Source organism: Bufo gargarizans, chromosome 2 (genome assembly GCF_014858855.1).
Source record: "Bufo gargarizans isolate SCDJY-AF-19 chromosome 2, ASM1485885v1, whole genome shotgun sequence".
Classification (NCBI taxonomy): Eukaryota; Metazoa; Chordata; class Amphibia; order Anura; family Bufonidae; genus Bufo; species Bufo gargarizans.
The window spans coordinates 518,366,046-518,382,623 of record NC_058081.1 but is presented as its reverse complement, the minus strand read 5'-3'; the positions used below and the strand labels follow the sequence as shown (position 1 = coordinate 518,382,623).

The 16,578-nt window shown below is 43.8% G+C and overlaps 1 protein-coding gene across 1 annotated transcript in view; it reads left to right on the top strand.

Moving 5' to 3' along the window:
• The window catches only part of CACNA1C (calcium voltage-gated channel subunit alpha1 C), a 562,571-nt gene that overhangs the window by 419,582 nt on the left and 126,411 nt on the right, over nucleotides 1-16,578 (top strand). Inside the window, 7 exon segments of the mRNA XM_044281366.1 lie at nucleotides 753-843; nucleotides 931-957; nucleotides 4,177-4,256; nucleotides 4,259-4,336; nucleotides 5,721-5,946; nucleotides 10,092-10,299; nucleotides 10,375-10,495. Of these exon segments, the coding sequence (XP_044137301.1) occupies nucleotides 753-843; nucleotides 931-957; nucleotides 4,177-4,256; nucleotides 4,259-4,336; nucleotides 5,721-5,946; nucleotides 10,092-10,299; nucleotides 10,375-10,495 (831 nt within the window).

Here is a 16,578-nt window from a genome sequence, read left to right as displayed (position 1 = left end):
TGACAGAACAGCAGGCAAAAGGGGAAGTCAGATATTCCCAATTCTATACCAGTACAGATAAGGAAGGGTTAATCCAAGAGAGAAGTCTAATCTGAGTGAGGTCAGAAATAGATTACAGTCAAAACACACCAAAAAGAGCGCCACATGCTCAGGTTGGTCACCCTAATTGTCTGACCAGCCAGATGGTGGAACGGCAGAACCCTGGTGTTGGTCAGATGGATGTGCACTCTCTGCAGTCGCCATCCACCATCATTACCAGAACAGTGCTGTAGCAGGGATAAATGTCCTGGGAGTGCCTAGAGGTAAGTACATAGCACCAGATCCATAGAAAGGGGAATATTTTCCAGTGTCTCTTTGGTTTGGCTAACAGAATGGGGATCCTGTGATAGGTTTGCTTTTTTAGTGTAATCTTCCACTGCTCACACATTCCATAGTGTTGTACACAGGACTACTCCTATACCTCTTACAGGTATAAAGAGAAAAGAACTGCAGCTGCATCCCCCTCCTCCCTGTTTTTTAACTGATTTTACTAGACAGATTTTTCAGGTACTGAGGAGGTCTCTTTACAAATGAAAGGGGAATTGTAGACTGCTGGAAGATGAGGCAAATAGCACTTGCCCCTAATGTTACTATTTCAAATGTTCACATGCACAACTAATTGATATAAAAAATAGACCCTGATTCTCGTTCTCCTGAGTTCCTGTAGATTTAGGAATACTCAGCATCTGTGCCCTTTCTGTGCTGTTTTGCAGTGAGTATGCCCACCAGTGAGACAGAGTCTGTAAATACCGACCATGTGGTTGGCGGAGATGTGGAAGAAGAGAGCTGTGGAGTCCGGTTGGCGTGAGTATATCCTGACCCAATACAATCATACTGGGATGAATAATGTCCTTTCTGTCTCAATATAATTTCTCTCTCTTTTTCTTTCAGACACAGGATTTCCAAGTCTAAATTTAGGTAAGAATTACACTTCAGAGCTGTACTATGTAATAAGGTGACAAGCAGCTGCTCTCTATATACTCAGCTGCACCCTGCTGGCTCCTCATGGGCGGGGGTTACAATAAAGTGGGTGTGTTTAGGACAAAACAGACTTCACATGGCCACTTTATTTTAACTGTATACATATGAATTAGAATGTCATTTATATGGCATCTACTAATACATCTTTACTTCAGCTTCTGGGCCATTTAATTCACCCACCCACAATCGGCCAGCCTACTGTCCCGTCTAAAAGGTGGCTGCAGATGGAGGGGTATGTGATCAAAAACGTAATCTTCCCTCTCTATTAAAACACAATGAGCTCAACTTACGATGTCCAAGACCGGCACATGCGCAGAAGGCAGGCGCTCTGTGTTTCAGTGGAGGAGGCACGGTGATATAATTGGTGAAATACAACACGTCATGCCAGGTAGACCCAATTAGCAAAGATTCATGGTCTTGTATTTCAGCACCATGGAGAAGACATATGGGGTAATCTCCCTTTAATGAAATTTCCTCTGGAAGTGGTCCTATGCTTTTTGGTTCTCTCAAAATTCTCTACTGCCCTTTTTAACTCATTTTGGAAAAGCTGAGTGGGTACCTACAATATATGACACTTAGCATTTCCAGACTCCTGTAAGGCTTTTTATGCAATGATAAAGAAATGCATATTTGTATGAATGGGTTGGTGTACCATTCCATAGTTGTCCTGAACTTTGTGTATTGTAATAGATTGCTGTGTCGGTGAATGTATGAAGAGTTTTCTTCAAGTATTGTATCCTCTGGAGAAGACTAGACTTACGTGTTCTTTTTTTTTTGGTATCAGTTCCTTGAAGAAGGGAACTTCTAAGAGGCAGGAGCCAGCAGAGCAGGGGTTATTAAAATCTTTTGGTTATAGAGTCATTCACAAATGTCAACTGTATTCAAGAGATAATTATTGGCTGTACGAGATACTTAGCGCTAATTACAGACCTCCCACTCTGAAGATCTGAGCCTGCTTAGCAACTGCGGCTTCAGTAACAATGGACCCGGGGTAATTGAGTGTAAAAGGGGATCTGTGATGTTTAATGCATCTCAAGGAGAATTCATTTAGGCCAGTAGGGAGCTTGTGTTTGACCCGGGAAAACGACAGCGAAACTTACAAATCTGAAGAAGCTACCGCCCCCGCAGGCCTCCCCTCCACTGGCAGGAGCCTCAATATGTAAAACCGGCCTTTATTTCAGATCTTTATAGATATTTACAACCCAGTGAAAGTGCAGATCTATATCAAGATTGAACAACTCCATTAAGGGTACTTTCACACTAGCGTTAAAGTTTTCCGGTATTGCGTTCTGTCGTAGGGGCTCAATACTGGAAAAAAAAAACGCTTCCGTTTTGTCCCCATTCATTGTCAATGGGGACAAAACTGAACAGAACAGAACGGAATGCTCCAAAATGCATTCCGTTCCATTTAGTTGCATTCCCAGACCGAAGAGCAAACCGCAACATGCTGTATTTTGCTTTCCGTCCTGGGGATGCAGAGCAAAACGTATCCTTCATGACCCCAATGCAAGTCAATGGGGACGGATCCGTTTTCTCTGGCACAATCTGCCACAATAGAAAACCGATCCAACTTTTAATGGAGTTAATGACGGATCCGTTTTGGCAATGTTAAAAATACGTTAACAATAATACAACCGTATCCGTTCAAACGGATGCAGATGGTTGTATTATCAGTAACTGAAGCGTTTTTGCTGAACCATGCCGGATCCAGTAAAAGCGCTAGTGTGAAAGCAGCCTAACTGGAGCATGCATTTACAATGTTAAAGGGGTTCTCCAGTTTTTTTAAACTGATGATGTATCCTCTGGATAGATCATCAGCATCTGATCGGCGGGGGTCCGACACCCAGGACCCCTGCCGATCAGCTGTTTGAGAAGGCAGCGGTGCTGGCAGTAGTGCCGCGGCCTTCTCGCTGTTTACCGCAGCCCAGTGACGTCATGACTAGTATCGATGGCCTGGGCGGGGCTAAGCTCTGTTCACTTGAATGGAGCGTATCCCCGCCCAGGCCATTGATACTAGTCGTGACGTCACTGGGCCTACGGTAAACAGCGAGAAGGCTGCGGCACTACTGCCAGCACCGCTGCCTTCTCAAACAGCTGATCGGCAGGGGTCCCGGGTGTCGGACCCCCGCCGATCAGATGCTGATAATCTATCTAGAGGATAGATCATCAGTTTAAAAAAATGGCAGAACCCCTTTAAATAAAGCTTATGCATTGTACAATTAAAGTCCTGCACATTTGTATATACTTTGTGTTAAAATTTGCTGTCAGAGTTGCTGTCAGAGTATTGAAACATTCTTCAGACTGAAAATTGGGGTTGTTACAGTTGTATTCTTCTTTGACAATCATCTTTGAGCTAAACAGTCATGATATACTGTATTTTACCTGCACTGCCACATGGTAACAAATTATGGGGGCAAGAGAGAAATCTCTGCGGCTGATGCTCACAAAGGATCAGCTAGGTTGGATGATTGTGTCAATCTACAACGTATTTTTAGCTTCTGGGTGTAAACTAGAATAATCTCATTCACTGGAAGCAAACAGAGCTCTTGTAAATGGCGATCTTTTGAAATAGAACTTTTCATTGTACAAGGATTAAAGAGGACCTTTAGCCGCTCCGGACATGTCTGTTTTATTAGCTTCATGCATTCCCCATGTAATAGCGATTCTGGAGCATCTATTCTTATGTCTGTATGCTGTGCCATTCCTGTATTATTTCTACTAGAAGTGATGAAAGAATTGCTAGCAGTCTGCAGTAAGGGTACCGAGGGGAGGTAACAAGTTGGGGGCGTGTACCTGCACAGACTGACTCTATCCAATCAGTGCTGCCCTTTTCAGATTGTGCAGGTACACACCCCCAACTGGTTACCTCCCCTCTCTCCCTCTCTACTCTTACTGAAGGCTAATAGCAATTTAGTTTAGTTAAAGAGTTAAAGGGGTTGTCCAGTCTTTGGTAAGTGATGGCCTATTCTTACAATAGGCCATCACTAGCTGATGGTGGGGTTTGACACCCCACACCCCTACCATTCAACTGTTTGGTGTAGCACCATCTCCTGAGGATAGGTTATCACTTACTAAAGGCTGGACAACCCCTTTAATAGCGATATTAGTTAGAATTATTCATTCATTTTTTTAAATCCTCGTATCCTTTGTGTATAGTCGTTATTGGCGGCGATGGAACAGGTTTTGCAGGAGAAAGTGCCGAGCAGCAGTGAAGTCAAATGTATTCTACTGGCTGGTGATTTCCTAGTGTTCCTGAACACACTCACCATCGCCTCCGAGCACTACAATCAGCCGGACTGGCTCACAGAGGTACAAGGTGAGGACCCAGAAGTATATTGACTGTTTACATGCTGTTAGAAAAAAAACTATCCAGTGAACACATTTACTTATGTAGTATGGCGCCACCTGTTGTTCAGAGTGTATAGCAATGTGCACATCCATCTCCTTAGCCGTGTAGTGCTGATCACACATCACTCTACCTACAGCCACGTCTTTGAATGAAAAAACTGCAAATGGCTAAAACAGTTATTAAAAGCATTTCAGAACTTTTGATATGGAAATGACTCATAGGATAATGCCAGAAACGCTAGAAATTGAATTTCATGAGGAAGACTTCTATCTGTGTAATGAATATTCTTTTATCTGTCTCTGCTGATGATTGATGGAGCATATTTATACGAATTGTCACCACCCTCACTGGTGTCTGCCAGGGTGCCAGGAGCAATGCAACTCTTGTTATATCCTAATATAATATTTCATATGAAAACACACCTCACCTCCCTCCCTCAACATCATCTGGCCATGTACCTTAGATAGCCATCCGGTCCTGCTGAAAACGGAGGTTTCTGCCCATAATTGTCTGATATGTATGCAGGCCTTTACTAGGCAGTCCAAAAAGATGAACAAAATGTATCAAAGTGGCTGATGCTGGACGATAAATTTGGTTGACTTTTAACCTGTCTAGACTACATTTATTCTACCTATTAGTTGGTTTGCAGCAAAATTGTGGCACATTTAAACCACTCTACTTCTTGATAAGCCACACCCATTGTCATGTTAAACCACGCCCCCTCATTGGACAAGGGGAAAAAAAAGCAACTTAGGGTACTTTCACACTAGCGTTATTCTTTTCCGGCATAGAGTTCCGTCACAGGGGCTCTATACCGGAAAATAACTAATCTGTTTTATCCCTATGCATTCTGAATGGAGAGTGATCCGTTCAGGATGCATCAGGGTGTCTTCAGGTCAGTCTTTTTGACTGTTCAGGACTGAGATAATACCGTAGCATGCTACAGTTTTATCTCCGTCCAAAATTCCGAAACACTTGCCGGAATCCCGAATCCGGCATTAATTTACATTGAAATGTATTAGTGCATGTGCAGACCTTTAAAAATTTGAAAAAATATAGAAACTGATCCGTTTGTCCGTATGACAAACGGACAGACGGATCCGTTCTTGCAATGCATTTGTGAGATGGATCTGCATCCGGATCCGTCTACAAATGCTGTCCGTTTGCATGCAGATTGCCGGATCACTGCTTGCCGGATCACTCTGCCGCAAGTGTGAAAGTACCCTAAATCTTTTAAAAAAATGTGGTGTAAAGTATGAATGCCAGGATTTTTATGCAAATTGTCCCAGTATTTTGGGGCTTTTTGATTTGTAAATTTGGCCCATTTGAAGATTTATTTTTTTATCTCCAGACACAGCAAACAAAGTCCTCTTGGCGCTTTTCACGGCTGAGATGCTCCTGAAGATGTACAGTCTCGGGCTCCAAGCTTACTTTGTTTCCCTCTTCAACCGATTTGACTGCTTCATTGTTTGTGGGGGGATTCTAGAGACCATACTGGTGGAGACCAAAATCATGTCCCCTCTTGGAATCTCTGTCCTGCGATGTGTGCGCCTTCTCAGGATATTCAAGATCACCAGGTATGGAAGAGAGCTTGGGATGTGCAGAGCAGCTGAGTGACAACTCACCCCCTATGCATCTATAAGGGTGCATTCACATCGCCATTTAGCTTTCCATTCTTCTGATCCATAAGGCCGGGTTCACATCGCCACTTAGCTTTCCATTCTGCTGGTCCAACAGAAGAACAGAAAAACAAACAAAAAAAACGGATCCTCTATTTTAAGCATCCGTTATGCTATTACACACATTTTGCATCCGTGTTAGCCATTTCCATCTGAGATCTGCTACTTTAGATGGGAATAAAACGGTCTGCATGACGGAAGTGACAAACTGATGTAAAATGATCAGAACGAATCGGACGGAAAGCTAAACAGTGCTGTGAATGCACCCTTAATCATTTTGCACCCCTCTATGGGTTTGGCCACATGATCAGGTTTCTGGATGCAGTATTGGAAGCCAAAATCAGGAGTAGATCATAAAGGGAGAGAAAGTATAAAGGCTCATGCACACGACCGTATGTATTTTGCGGTCTGCAAAAAACGGATCTGCAAAAAATATGGATGACATCCATGTGCATTCCGTACTTTGCAGAACGGAACAGCTGGCCCTTCATAGAACTGTACTGTCCTTGTCCGTAATGCAGACAATAATAGGATGTGTTCTGTTTTTTTGTGGAATGGAAATACCGACATACGGAAACGGAATGCACATAGAGTAACTTAGTTTTTTTTTTTGTGGACCCATTGAAGTGAATAGTTCCGCATACGGGCCACAAAAAAACCGGAATGGACACGGAAAGAAAATACGTTTGTGTGCATGAGCCCTAAATGACAGATAACACTTCTCTTTTTTGAATCCACTCTCGGTTTGGCTTCCAAAACTGCGTGACCGACCGTACACTGTGTGTTTCAAGTCTTCACCATATTTATTATGCTTCTTGTTAACATCTAAAGGATAAAACCCATCCTTTCCTAATCCCGTGCGCTACTGAGCATATCACTATAAAAATAATAAGATATCAAATCTCTAATAATCACCAATAAATCACAAAGGGACATCAATATGTTCAGTTATTAGATAATAAAATAGCGCCTCCTAACCTATGCATTTCAGAAGAATCCAATCATCCATAGATCTCTTGCACACGACCGTTTCCCCTCGTGGCCGTATTGCAGCCTGCATACGGCGGGTTCGCAATACATGGGGCACTGGCCGTGTGCATTCTGCATTAGCATTTTCCGTTCCGTTTAAAGATAGAACATGTCCTATTATTGCCCGCAAATCACGTTCCGTGGCTCCATTCAAGTCAATGGGTCCGCAAAAAAAGAAACACATACGGAAATGCATCCGTATGTCTTCCATTTCCGTTCTGTTTTTTGCTGAAACATCTATTGAAAATGTTATGCCCAGCCCAATTTTATCTATGTAATTAGCGTATACTGTATACGCCATACGGAAAAACGGAACAGAAACAGAAACACAACGGAAACAAAAAACGGAAATCTGTGAAAAATGGACCGCAGGAGGCCATACGGTCGTGTGCAGGAGGCCTTAGACCCCTTTCACACGGGTGAGTATTCCGCGCGGATGTGATGCGTGAGTTGAACGCATTGCACCCGCACTGAATACCGACCCATTCATTTCTATGGGGCTGTTCACATGAGCGGTGATTTTCACGCATCACTTATGCGTTGCGTGAAAATCGCAGCATGCTCTATTTTGTGCGTTTTTCACGTAACGCAGGCCCCATAGAAATGAATGGGGTTGTGTAAAAATCGCAAGCATCCGCAAGCAAGTGCGGATGCGGTGCGATTTTCACGCACGGTTGCTAGGAGACAATCGGGATGGAGACCCGATCATTATTATTTTCCCTTATAACATGATTATAATGGAAAATAATAGCATTCTGAATATAGAATGCATAGTGAAATAGCACTGGAAGGGTTAAAAAAATATATATAATAATTTAATTCACCTTAGTCCACTTGATCGCGCTGCCCGGCATCTCGTCTGTCTCCTTTGCTGAACAGGACCTGTGATGATGTCACTCCGGTCATCACATGTTCCATCACATGATCTTTTACCATGGTGATGGATCATGTGATGACCGGAGTGACGTCACCACAGGTCCTGTTCCTGAAATGAATGCTCACCACAGGTCCTGTTCAGCAAAGGAGACAGAAGAGATGCCGGGCTACGCGATCAAGTGGACTAAGGTGAGTTAAATTTTTTTTAAAAAAATGTAACCCCTCCAGCGCTATTTTACTATGCATTCTGTATTCAGAATGCTATTATTTTCCCTTATAACCATGTTATAAGGAAAAATAATACAATCTACAGAACACCGATCCCAGACCCGAACTTCTGTGAAGAAGTTTGGGTTTGGGTACAAAACATGCACGATTTTTCTCACGCAAGTTCAAAATGCATTACAATGTTTTGCACTCGCGCGCAAAAATTGCAGGTGTTCCCGCAACGCACCCGCACATTTTCCCGCAACGCCCGTCTGAAAGAGGCCTTAGTCTTAGTAATCATCCTAAATGCATATGTTACACTTTGTAAAATGAACTAAATAAAGAAAAGAACGGAACGGATATGGAAGACATATGGATGCATTCCGGATGCATTCGTTATTTTTTTTGCGCGGAACCATTGACTTGAATGGAGCCACGGATTGTTATTTGTGGGCAATAATAGGACAAGTTCTATCTTTCAGCGGAATGGAAATACGGAAACGGAATGCATACGGAGTGCATTTCAGTTTTCTTTGCGGAACCACGGACCGCAAACTGAATCCGCAAAAACGAAAAAAAAAACGTTTGTGTGCAAGAGGCCTTATCCTCATTCTTTTTTCTTTTTACTGCAAAATGGTACCAATGAGCATTGTAACTCGTCCCACAAGAAACAAGCCCTTGCACAGCTCTGTTGATACAAGCATAAAAATGTTAAGGCTGGGTTCACACCTGAGCGTTTTACAGCGCGTTCCTACGCGCTGTAAAACGCTCAACAAGGAGAAACCAATGCTTCCCTATGGGAATGGTTCTCACCTGGGCGTTTTACAGCACGTACGATCGCGCTGTAAAACGCCCGACGCCCCAAGAAGTACATGAGCTTCTTTGGGGCGTCTTGTCGCGCGTTCCCATACATATACTTTCGGGAATGCGCGACCATGGGCGTTCGCTTGTCTCTGTATGCGCGATTGCAAACGCCGGTACAATCGGGCATACAGAGCGCTCCTTTCAGAACGCTCAGGTGTGAACCCAGCGTAAGAGTTTTTGAATAGAGCATTACAAAAACATTATTATTTTTCTTAAGTGTTTTTTTTGTGGAAAAGTAATGAAACAGAAAACTGGGACCATGAAAAAATACAACTGATCACACAAAAACGGGAGAAAAAAAAAGTTATGGCTTTCAAAATTTTGAGATGAAAAAACAGACAAAGAATTGCTACATCCTCAAAAAAGGTTTATCCTGGGGGCGGAAAAGAAACTTAAAAAAAATAAAAAAATCACTTGTGCGCCGCCAGCAGCTGTTCTACTCTGTGTGGTCCTTATCTTCTCTGTGAGCTCAGGTTTGAGGACCTTTCCCACTCAACCAATCAGTGGCCGCAGCTGTGTCACGTGCCAAAATGTAGCTTCGTTGTTGTTGGCAAAAATTCTTGCACCGACCCTGGACACAGGAAATGTGATTGCTTATCCAATAGCTGGCTGCAGCCGTGACTTACTTGAACCAGTGATTGACTATGTTGTACCTGTTGAAAGCCTGTTGTCCCTGCCACTCCATTCCAGCTCCCAGTCTTCCAGTTCCTATCCTGTAAACATCTGGACGAACAAGGCCACATGTGTCGCTACAGTCACTGACTGACCTCAGCGGTGGCATGCTGCTTGGGGACATGTCATTGGCAGCAGCAGTGCACATGAGCCTGTCCATCCAGAAGTTTACAGAATGAGGACAGAAGATCACTGAAGCGAGCCAGGGAGCCGGAACGAGCGGGAGCAGATGAGTATGTTTAATTCCATAGGCACAAAAGGCTGGGGTTGAAAGTTAAAAAAAGCCCACAATAAAGAGGGTTAGTGACTGACAAAATGGTAGAAAGTAGGTGAAGCCAGTTTCCAGAATATGGGTGTATCTCGTATTGCCTCTGATAGCGTGTTTGGTATTGCAGGTATTGGAATTCTTTGAGTAATCTTGTTGCCTCGCTGCTGAATTCGGTGCGCTCCATAGCATCTCTGTTGCTTCTTCTCTTCCTCTTCATCATCATCTTCTCCTTGCTTGGGATGCAACTTTTCGGGGGTAAATTTAACTTTGATGAGATGCAAACTCGCAGGAGTACATTCGACAACTTTCCTCAGGCGCTTCTGACTGTTTTCCAGGTACAGTATTACAAATGGGTAATAGCCATTTCTGATGGCCTTAAGAAACTGTTCATCCCAGATTTTCTTGTTTAGATCCTCACAGGAGAGGACTGGAATTCTGTAATGTACGATGGGATCATGGCATACGGTGGACCCTCATTTCCTGGAATGCTTGTCTGTATATATTTCATCATCCTCTTCATCTGCGGGAATTGTATCCTTTACGATCAATGAACAGAGAAGACTGTAGACTGACTGACCGATTGTAGCGCAGCCCCTAGCATAAGAACTGTACAGCGAGACCCGGAGGAACCAGTGCAGAGAATGGGAGTGATAGTGCATTAATGCCGGATCCCCCTCTAAGTGTTCTGGAAAAACTGATCTGGTTTTGCGGTCTGCGCATGCAGAGACCTTTAACCACTTAAGGACCACAGGTTTATACCCCCCTAGTGACCAGGCCCTTTTTTACAAATCGGCACTCCACAACTTTAGCGGTTTATTGCTCGGTCATGCAACTTACCACCCAAATGAATTTTACCTCCTTTTCTTCTCACTAATAGAGCTTTCATTTGGTGGTATTTCATTGCTGCTGACATTTTTACTTTTTTTGTTATTAATCGAAATTTAACGATTTTTTTGCAAAAAAATGACATTTTTCACTTTCAGTTGTAAAATTTTGCAAAAAAAACAACATCCATATATCCATTTTTCACTAAATTTATTGTTCTACATGTCTTTGATAAAAAAAAAATGTTTGGGTAAAAAAAAAATGGTTTGGGTCAAAGTTATAGCGTTTACAAACTATGGTACAAAAATGTGAATTTCCGCTTTTTGAAACAGCTCTGACTTTCTGAGCACCTGTCATGTTTCCTGAGGTTCTACAATGCCCAAACAGTAGAAAAACCCCACAAATGACCCCATTTCGGAAAGTAGACACCCTAAGTTATTCGCTGATGGGCATAGTGAGTTCATAGAACTTTTTATTTTTTGTCACAAGTTAGCAGAAAATGCTGAATTTTTTTTTTTTTTTTTTTTTTCTTACTATGTCTCATATTCCACTAACTTGCGACAAAAAATAAAAAATTCTAGGAACTCGCCATGCCCCTCACGGAATACCTTGGGGTGTCTTCTTTCCAAAATGGGGTCACTTGTGGCGTAGTTATACTGCCCTGGCAATTTAGGGGCCCAAATGTGTGAGAAGTACTTTGCAATCAAAAGCTGTAAAAAATGACCGGTGAAATCCGAAAGGTGCACTTTGGAATGTGGGTCCCTTTGCCCACCTAGGCTGCAAAAAAATGTCACACATCTGGTATCGCCGTACTCAGGAGAAGTTGGGGAATGTGTTTTGGGGTGTCATTTTACATATACCCATGCTGGGTGAGAGTAATATCTTGGCAAAAGACAACTTTTCCCATTTTTCTATACAAAGTTGGCATTTGACCAAGATATTTCTCTCACCCAGCATGGGTATATGTAAAATGACACCCCAAAACACATTCCCCAACTTCTCCTGAGTACGGCGATACCAGATGTGTCACACTTTATTGCAGCCAAGGTGGGCAAAGGGGCACATATTCCAAAGTGCACCTTTCGGATTTCGCAGGCCATTTTTTACACATTTTGATTGCAAAGTTCTTCTCACACATTTGGGCCCCTAAATTGCCAGGGCAGTATAACTACGCCACAAGTGACCCCATTTTGGAAAGAAGACACCCCAAGGTATTCCGTGAGGGGCACGGCGAGTTCCTAGAATTTTTTATTTTTTGTCACAAGTTAGCGGAAAATGATGATTTTTTTTCTTTTTTTTTTTTTCTTTCAAAGTCTCATATTCCACTAACTTGCGACAAAAAATAAAACATTCTAGGAACTCACCATGCCCCTCACGGAATACCTTGGGGTGTCTTCTTTCCAAAATGGGGTCACTTGTGGCGTAGTTATACTGCCCTGGCAATTTAGGGGCCCAAATGTGTGAGAAGTACCTTGCAATCAAAATGTGTAAAAAATGGCCTGCGAAATCCGAAAGGTGCACTTTGGAATATGTGCCCCTTTGCCCACCTTGGCTGCAAAAAAGTGTCACACATCTGGTATCACCGTACTCAGGAGAAGTTGGGGAATGTGTTTTGGGGTGTCATTTTACATATAACCATGCTGGGTGAGAGAAATATCTTGGCAAAAGACAACTTTTCAATTTTTTTTATACAAAGTTGGCATTTGACCAAGATATTTCTCTCACCCAGCATGGGTATATGTAAAATGACACCCCAAAACACATTCCCCAACTTCCCCTGAGTACGGCAATACCAGATGTGTGACACTTTTTTGCAGCCAAGGTGGGCAAAGGGGCACATATTCCAAAGTGCACCTTTCGGATTTCGCAGGCCATTTTTTACACATTTTGATTGCAAAGTACTTCTCACACATTTGGGCCCCTAAATTGCCAGGGCAGCATAACTACGCCACAAGTGACCCCATTTTGGAAAGAAGACACCCCAAGGTATTCCGTGAGGGGCACGGCGAGTTCCTAGAATTTTTTATTTTTTGTCACAAGTTAGCGGAAAATGATGATTTTTTTCTTTTTTTTTTTCTTTCAAAGTCTCATATTCCACTAACTTGCGACAAAAAATAAAAAATTCTAGGAACTCGCCATGCCCCTCACAGAATACCTTGGGGTGTCTTCTTTCCAAAATGGGGTCACTTGTGGCGTAGTTATACTGCCCTGGCAATTTAGGGGCCCAAATGTGTGAGAAGTACTTTGCAATCAAAATCTGTAAAAAATGACCGGTGAAATCCGAAAGGTGCACTTTGGAATGTGTGCCCCTTTGCCCACCTTGGCTGCAAAAAAGTGTCACACATCTGGTATCAACGTACTCAGGAGAAGTTGGGGAATGTGTTTTGTGGTGTCATTTTACATATACCCATGCTGGGTGAGAGAAATATCTTGGCAAAAGACAACTTTTCCCATTTGTTTTATACAAAGTTGGCATTTGACCAATATATTTATCTCACCCAGCATGGGTATATGTAAAATGACACCCCAAAACACATTCCCCAACTTCTCCTGAGTACGGCGATACCAGATGTGTGACACTTTTTTGCAGCCTAGATGCGCAAAGCGGCCCAAATTCCTTTTAGGAGGGCATTTTTAGACATTTGGATCCCAGACTTCTTCTGGCTCTTTAGGGCCCCTAAAAAGCCAGGGCAGTATAAATACCCCACATGTGACCCCACTTTGGAAAGAAGACACCCCAAGGTATTCAATGAGGGGCCTGGCGAGTTCATCGAAAAAAAATTTTGGGCATAATTTAGCAAAAATTATTTTTTTTTAGTTTTTTTTCTCACAAAGTGTCACTTTCCGCTAACTTAGGACAAAAATTTAAATCTTTCATGGACTCAATATGCCCCTCAGCAAATACCTTGGGGTGTCTTCTTTCCAAAATTGGGTCATTTGTGGGGTGTTTGTACTGCCCTGGCATTTGAGGGTCTCCGCAATCATTACATGTATGGCCAGCATTAGGAGTTTCTGCTATTCTCCTTATATTGAGCATACAGGTAATGAGATTTTTTTTTCCGTTCAGCCTCTGGGCTGAAAGAAAAAAATGAACGGCACAGATTTCTTCATTCGCATCGATCAATGTGGATGAAAAAATCTCTGCCCAAAAAAAAAAAGGAGGGGAAAGGCGTCTGCCAGGACATAGGAGCTCCGCCCTACATCCATACCCACTTAGCTCGTATGCCCTGGCAAACCCGATTTCTCCATTCACATCAATCGATGTGGATGAATAAATCATTGCCGGGATTATTATTTTTTTACATACAAAGTGTTTGCCAAAGCATAGGAACGCCGCCTCCTCCTCAGCTCGTATGCCTCGGCAAACGTATCTGTTACTGCAGAGTAGAAATCTCGTCTTGCAGCGCCGCATACACCGACTTGCGTGTAATCTGACAGCAGCGCAATGCTTCTGTCAGAATGCACATCAGTGCTGCAGCTGCTTGATCGCTTGGTCCACCTGGAAGGTAAAAAAACAAAAAAACAAAAAAGAAAAAACCAGGCCGCAACGCAATAATTTTATTAACATTAACTTTAGAGAACATTAACTTTTCTAAACTTTTGAAACAGAACAATAACTTTTTTGCTTACCGGTGATTTTTTTTTTTTTTTTTTTTTTTTTTTTACCTTTATTGGACAAACCTCTCCTTCCCCATGGGACAATGTGCAAAGCGCAAATTGCCCAAACATGTGGCGAAGTGCATTATGCACTTTGTCCCAGGTGAAAGGAGAGGTTTGTGGCAGCTCTGTGTGAAAGGGGCCTAAGACCCCTATGTGCCTGTCCTGTGTACGCAATCCCTATGCTAATAGTGTACCTGAGTGTGGAACTTGCGGAAACACTCCCCTATGCATAGGGCAGGCTGGTCAGGACAGTCAGGACAAAAAAAGGTGGTGTCACGCCTTATTCCACCCCTGCTACAGACACGACATCTTTTTCTTGTGGAACGTTGAGTTGGGGTACCAGGATAGACAGACGGGAAGTGTCTGCCATGTAGCCGGCTCACTACATCAGGGCCTTGGGGCACGGACCCTCCTGGATACAGGATTTCCGAAATGATCTCTTCCTGGAATTTTAGGAAGGATCCTGTTCTCCCAGCCTTACTGTAGAGAACAAAACTATTGTACATCGCCAATTGGATCAAATAAACAGACACCTTCTTATACCAGCGTCTGGTTCTGCGGGAAACTAAATAGGGAGCCAACATCTGGTCATTGAAGTCCACCCCTCCCATGTGAAGGTTATAGTCGTGGACAGAGAGGGGTTTCACAATGACTCCAGTTGCCCGTTCAATTTGGACAGTCGTGTCTGCGTGAATGGTGGACAGAAGGTAAACGTCCCTCTTGTCCCTCCACTTCACCGCGAGCAGTTCTTGGTCACACAAGGCAGCCCTCTCCCCCCGTGCAAGTCGGGTACTAACGAGCCGTTGGGGGAAGCCCCGGCGACTAGGTCGCGCGGTACCACAGCATTGAATTCCGACTATATGTAAGTGCCGAAAGAGGGCCACGCTTGAGTAAAAATTGTCCACGTATAAGTGGTACCCCTTGTGGAATAAGGGTGACACCAAGTCCCAGACAATCTTGCCACTGCTCCCCAGGTAGTCAGGACATCCGACCGGCTCCAGTTTTGAGTCTTTTCCCTCATAGACCCTAAAACGATATGTATAGCCTGTGGCCCTTTCACAGAGCTTATACAGTTTGACCCCATACCGGGCGCGCTTGCTGGGGATGTACTGTTTTATGCCAAGGCGCCCGGTAAAATGTACTAGGGACTCGTCTATGCAGATGTTTTGATTAGGGGTATACGCATCTGCAAATCTGGATGACAAATGGTCTATGAGGGGCCGAATTTTGTGGAGCCGGTCATAAGCAGGGTGGCCTCTTGGATGACAGGTGCTATTGTCCGCGAAATGCATAAAGCACATGATGACCTCAAAACGTGCCCTAGACATTGCAGCAGAGAACATGGGCATGAAATGTATTGGGTCTTTAGACCAATATGACCGCAATACATTTTTTTTTGTTAGACCCATGCTGAGGATAAGGCCCAAAAAAATTTTAAACTCGGAAACTGTGACTGGTTTCCACCGGTAAGGCTGGGCATAGAAGCTTTCCGGATTGGCGGTAATAAACTGTGTGGCGTAGCGGTTGGTTTCAGCCACAACTAGGTCATAGAGATCCGCGGTGAAGAACAGCTCAAAAAACTGAAGGGCCGATCCTAAATGAGCCGTCTCCACGCGAACTCCAGACTGGGCGGTGAAAGGGGGCAGTACGGGTGCGGCGGAATCAGGGGATTGCCAATTAGGATTTGCCAGCACCTCTGGGAGACTAAGGGTTCTACGGACCTGTGAACGCGGTGGCTGTGACGGGGGAGTTATTGCACGTGCCACCGTACCAGCTGGAACTGCCCTTCTGGTGCTCGCCACTTCACCAGGGACTACGGCAGTGCTGGTAGAAGGTCCAGGCTGTGCTGCGCTGCTGGTGTATGCCGCACCATAAACAAGATCAGCGCTAGCACCACTCTGCTGCAAATGAGGATCATCATGCAGGGTAGGCAGAACTCTTACATGGGATCGGGTACGTCTGGCCGTAGCAGGGACCTCTACCTCGTCATCCTCACTAGCCGTTAGAGTGCCACTGCTGTCTACAGGTTCATATTCTGAACCACTGGATTCAGCGGATAAGGCGTCCCCATCGCTTTCATCCATCACGGTCAGAATCCTGTAGGCCTCTTCAGCGGAATACCCCTTGTT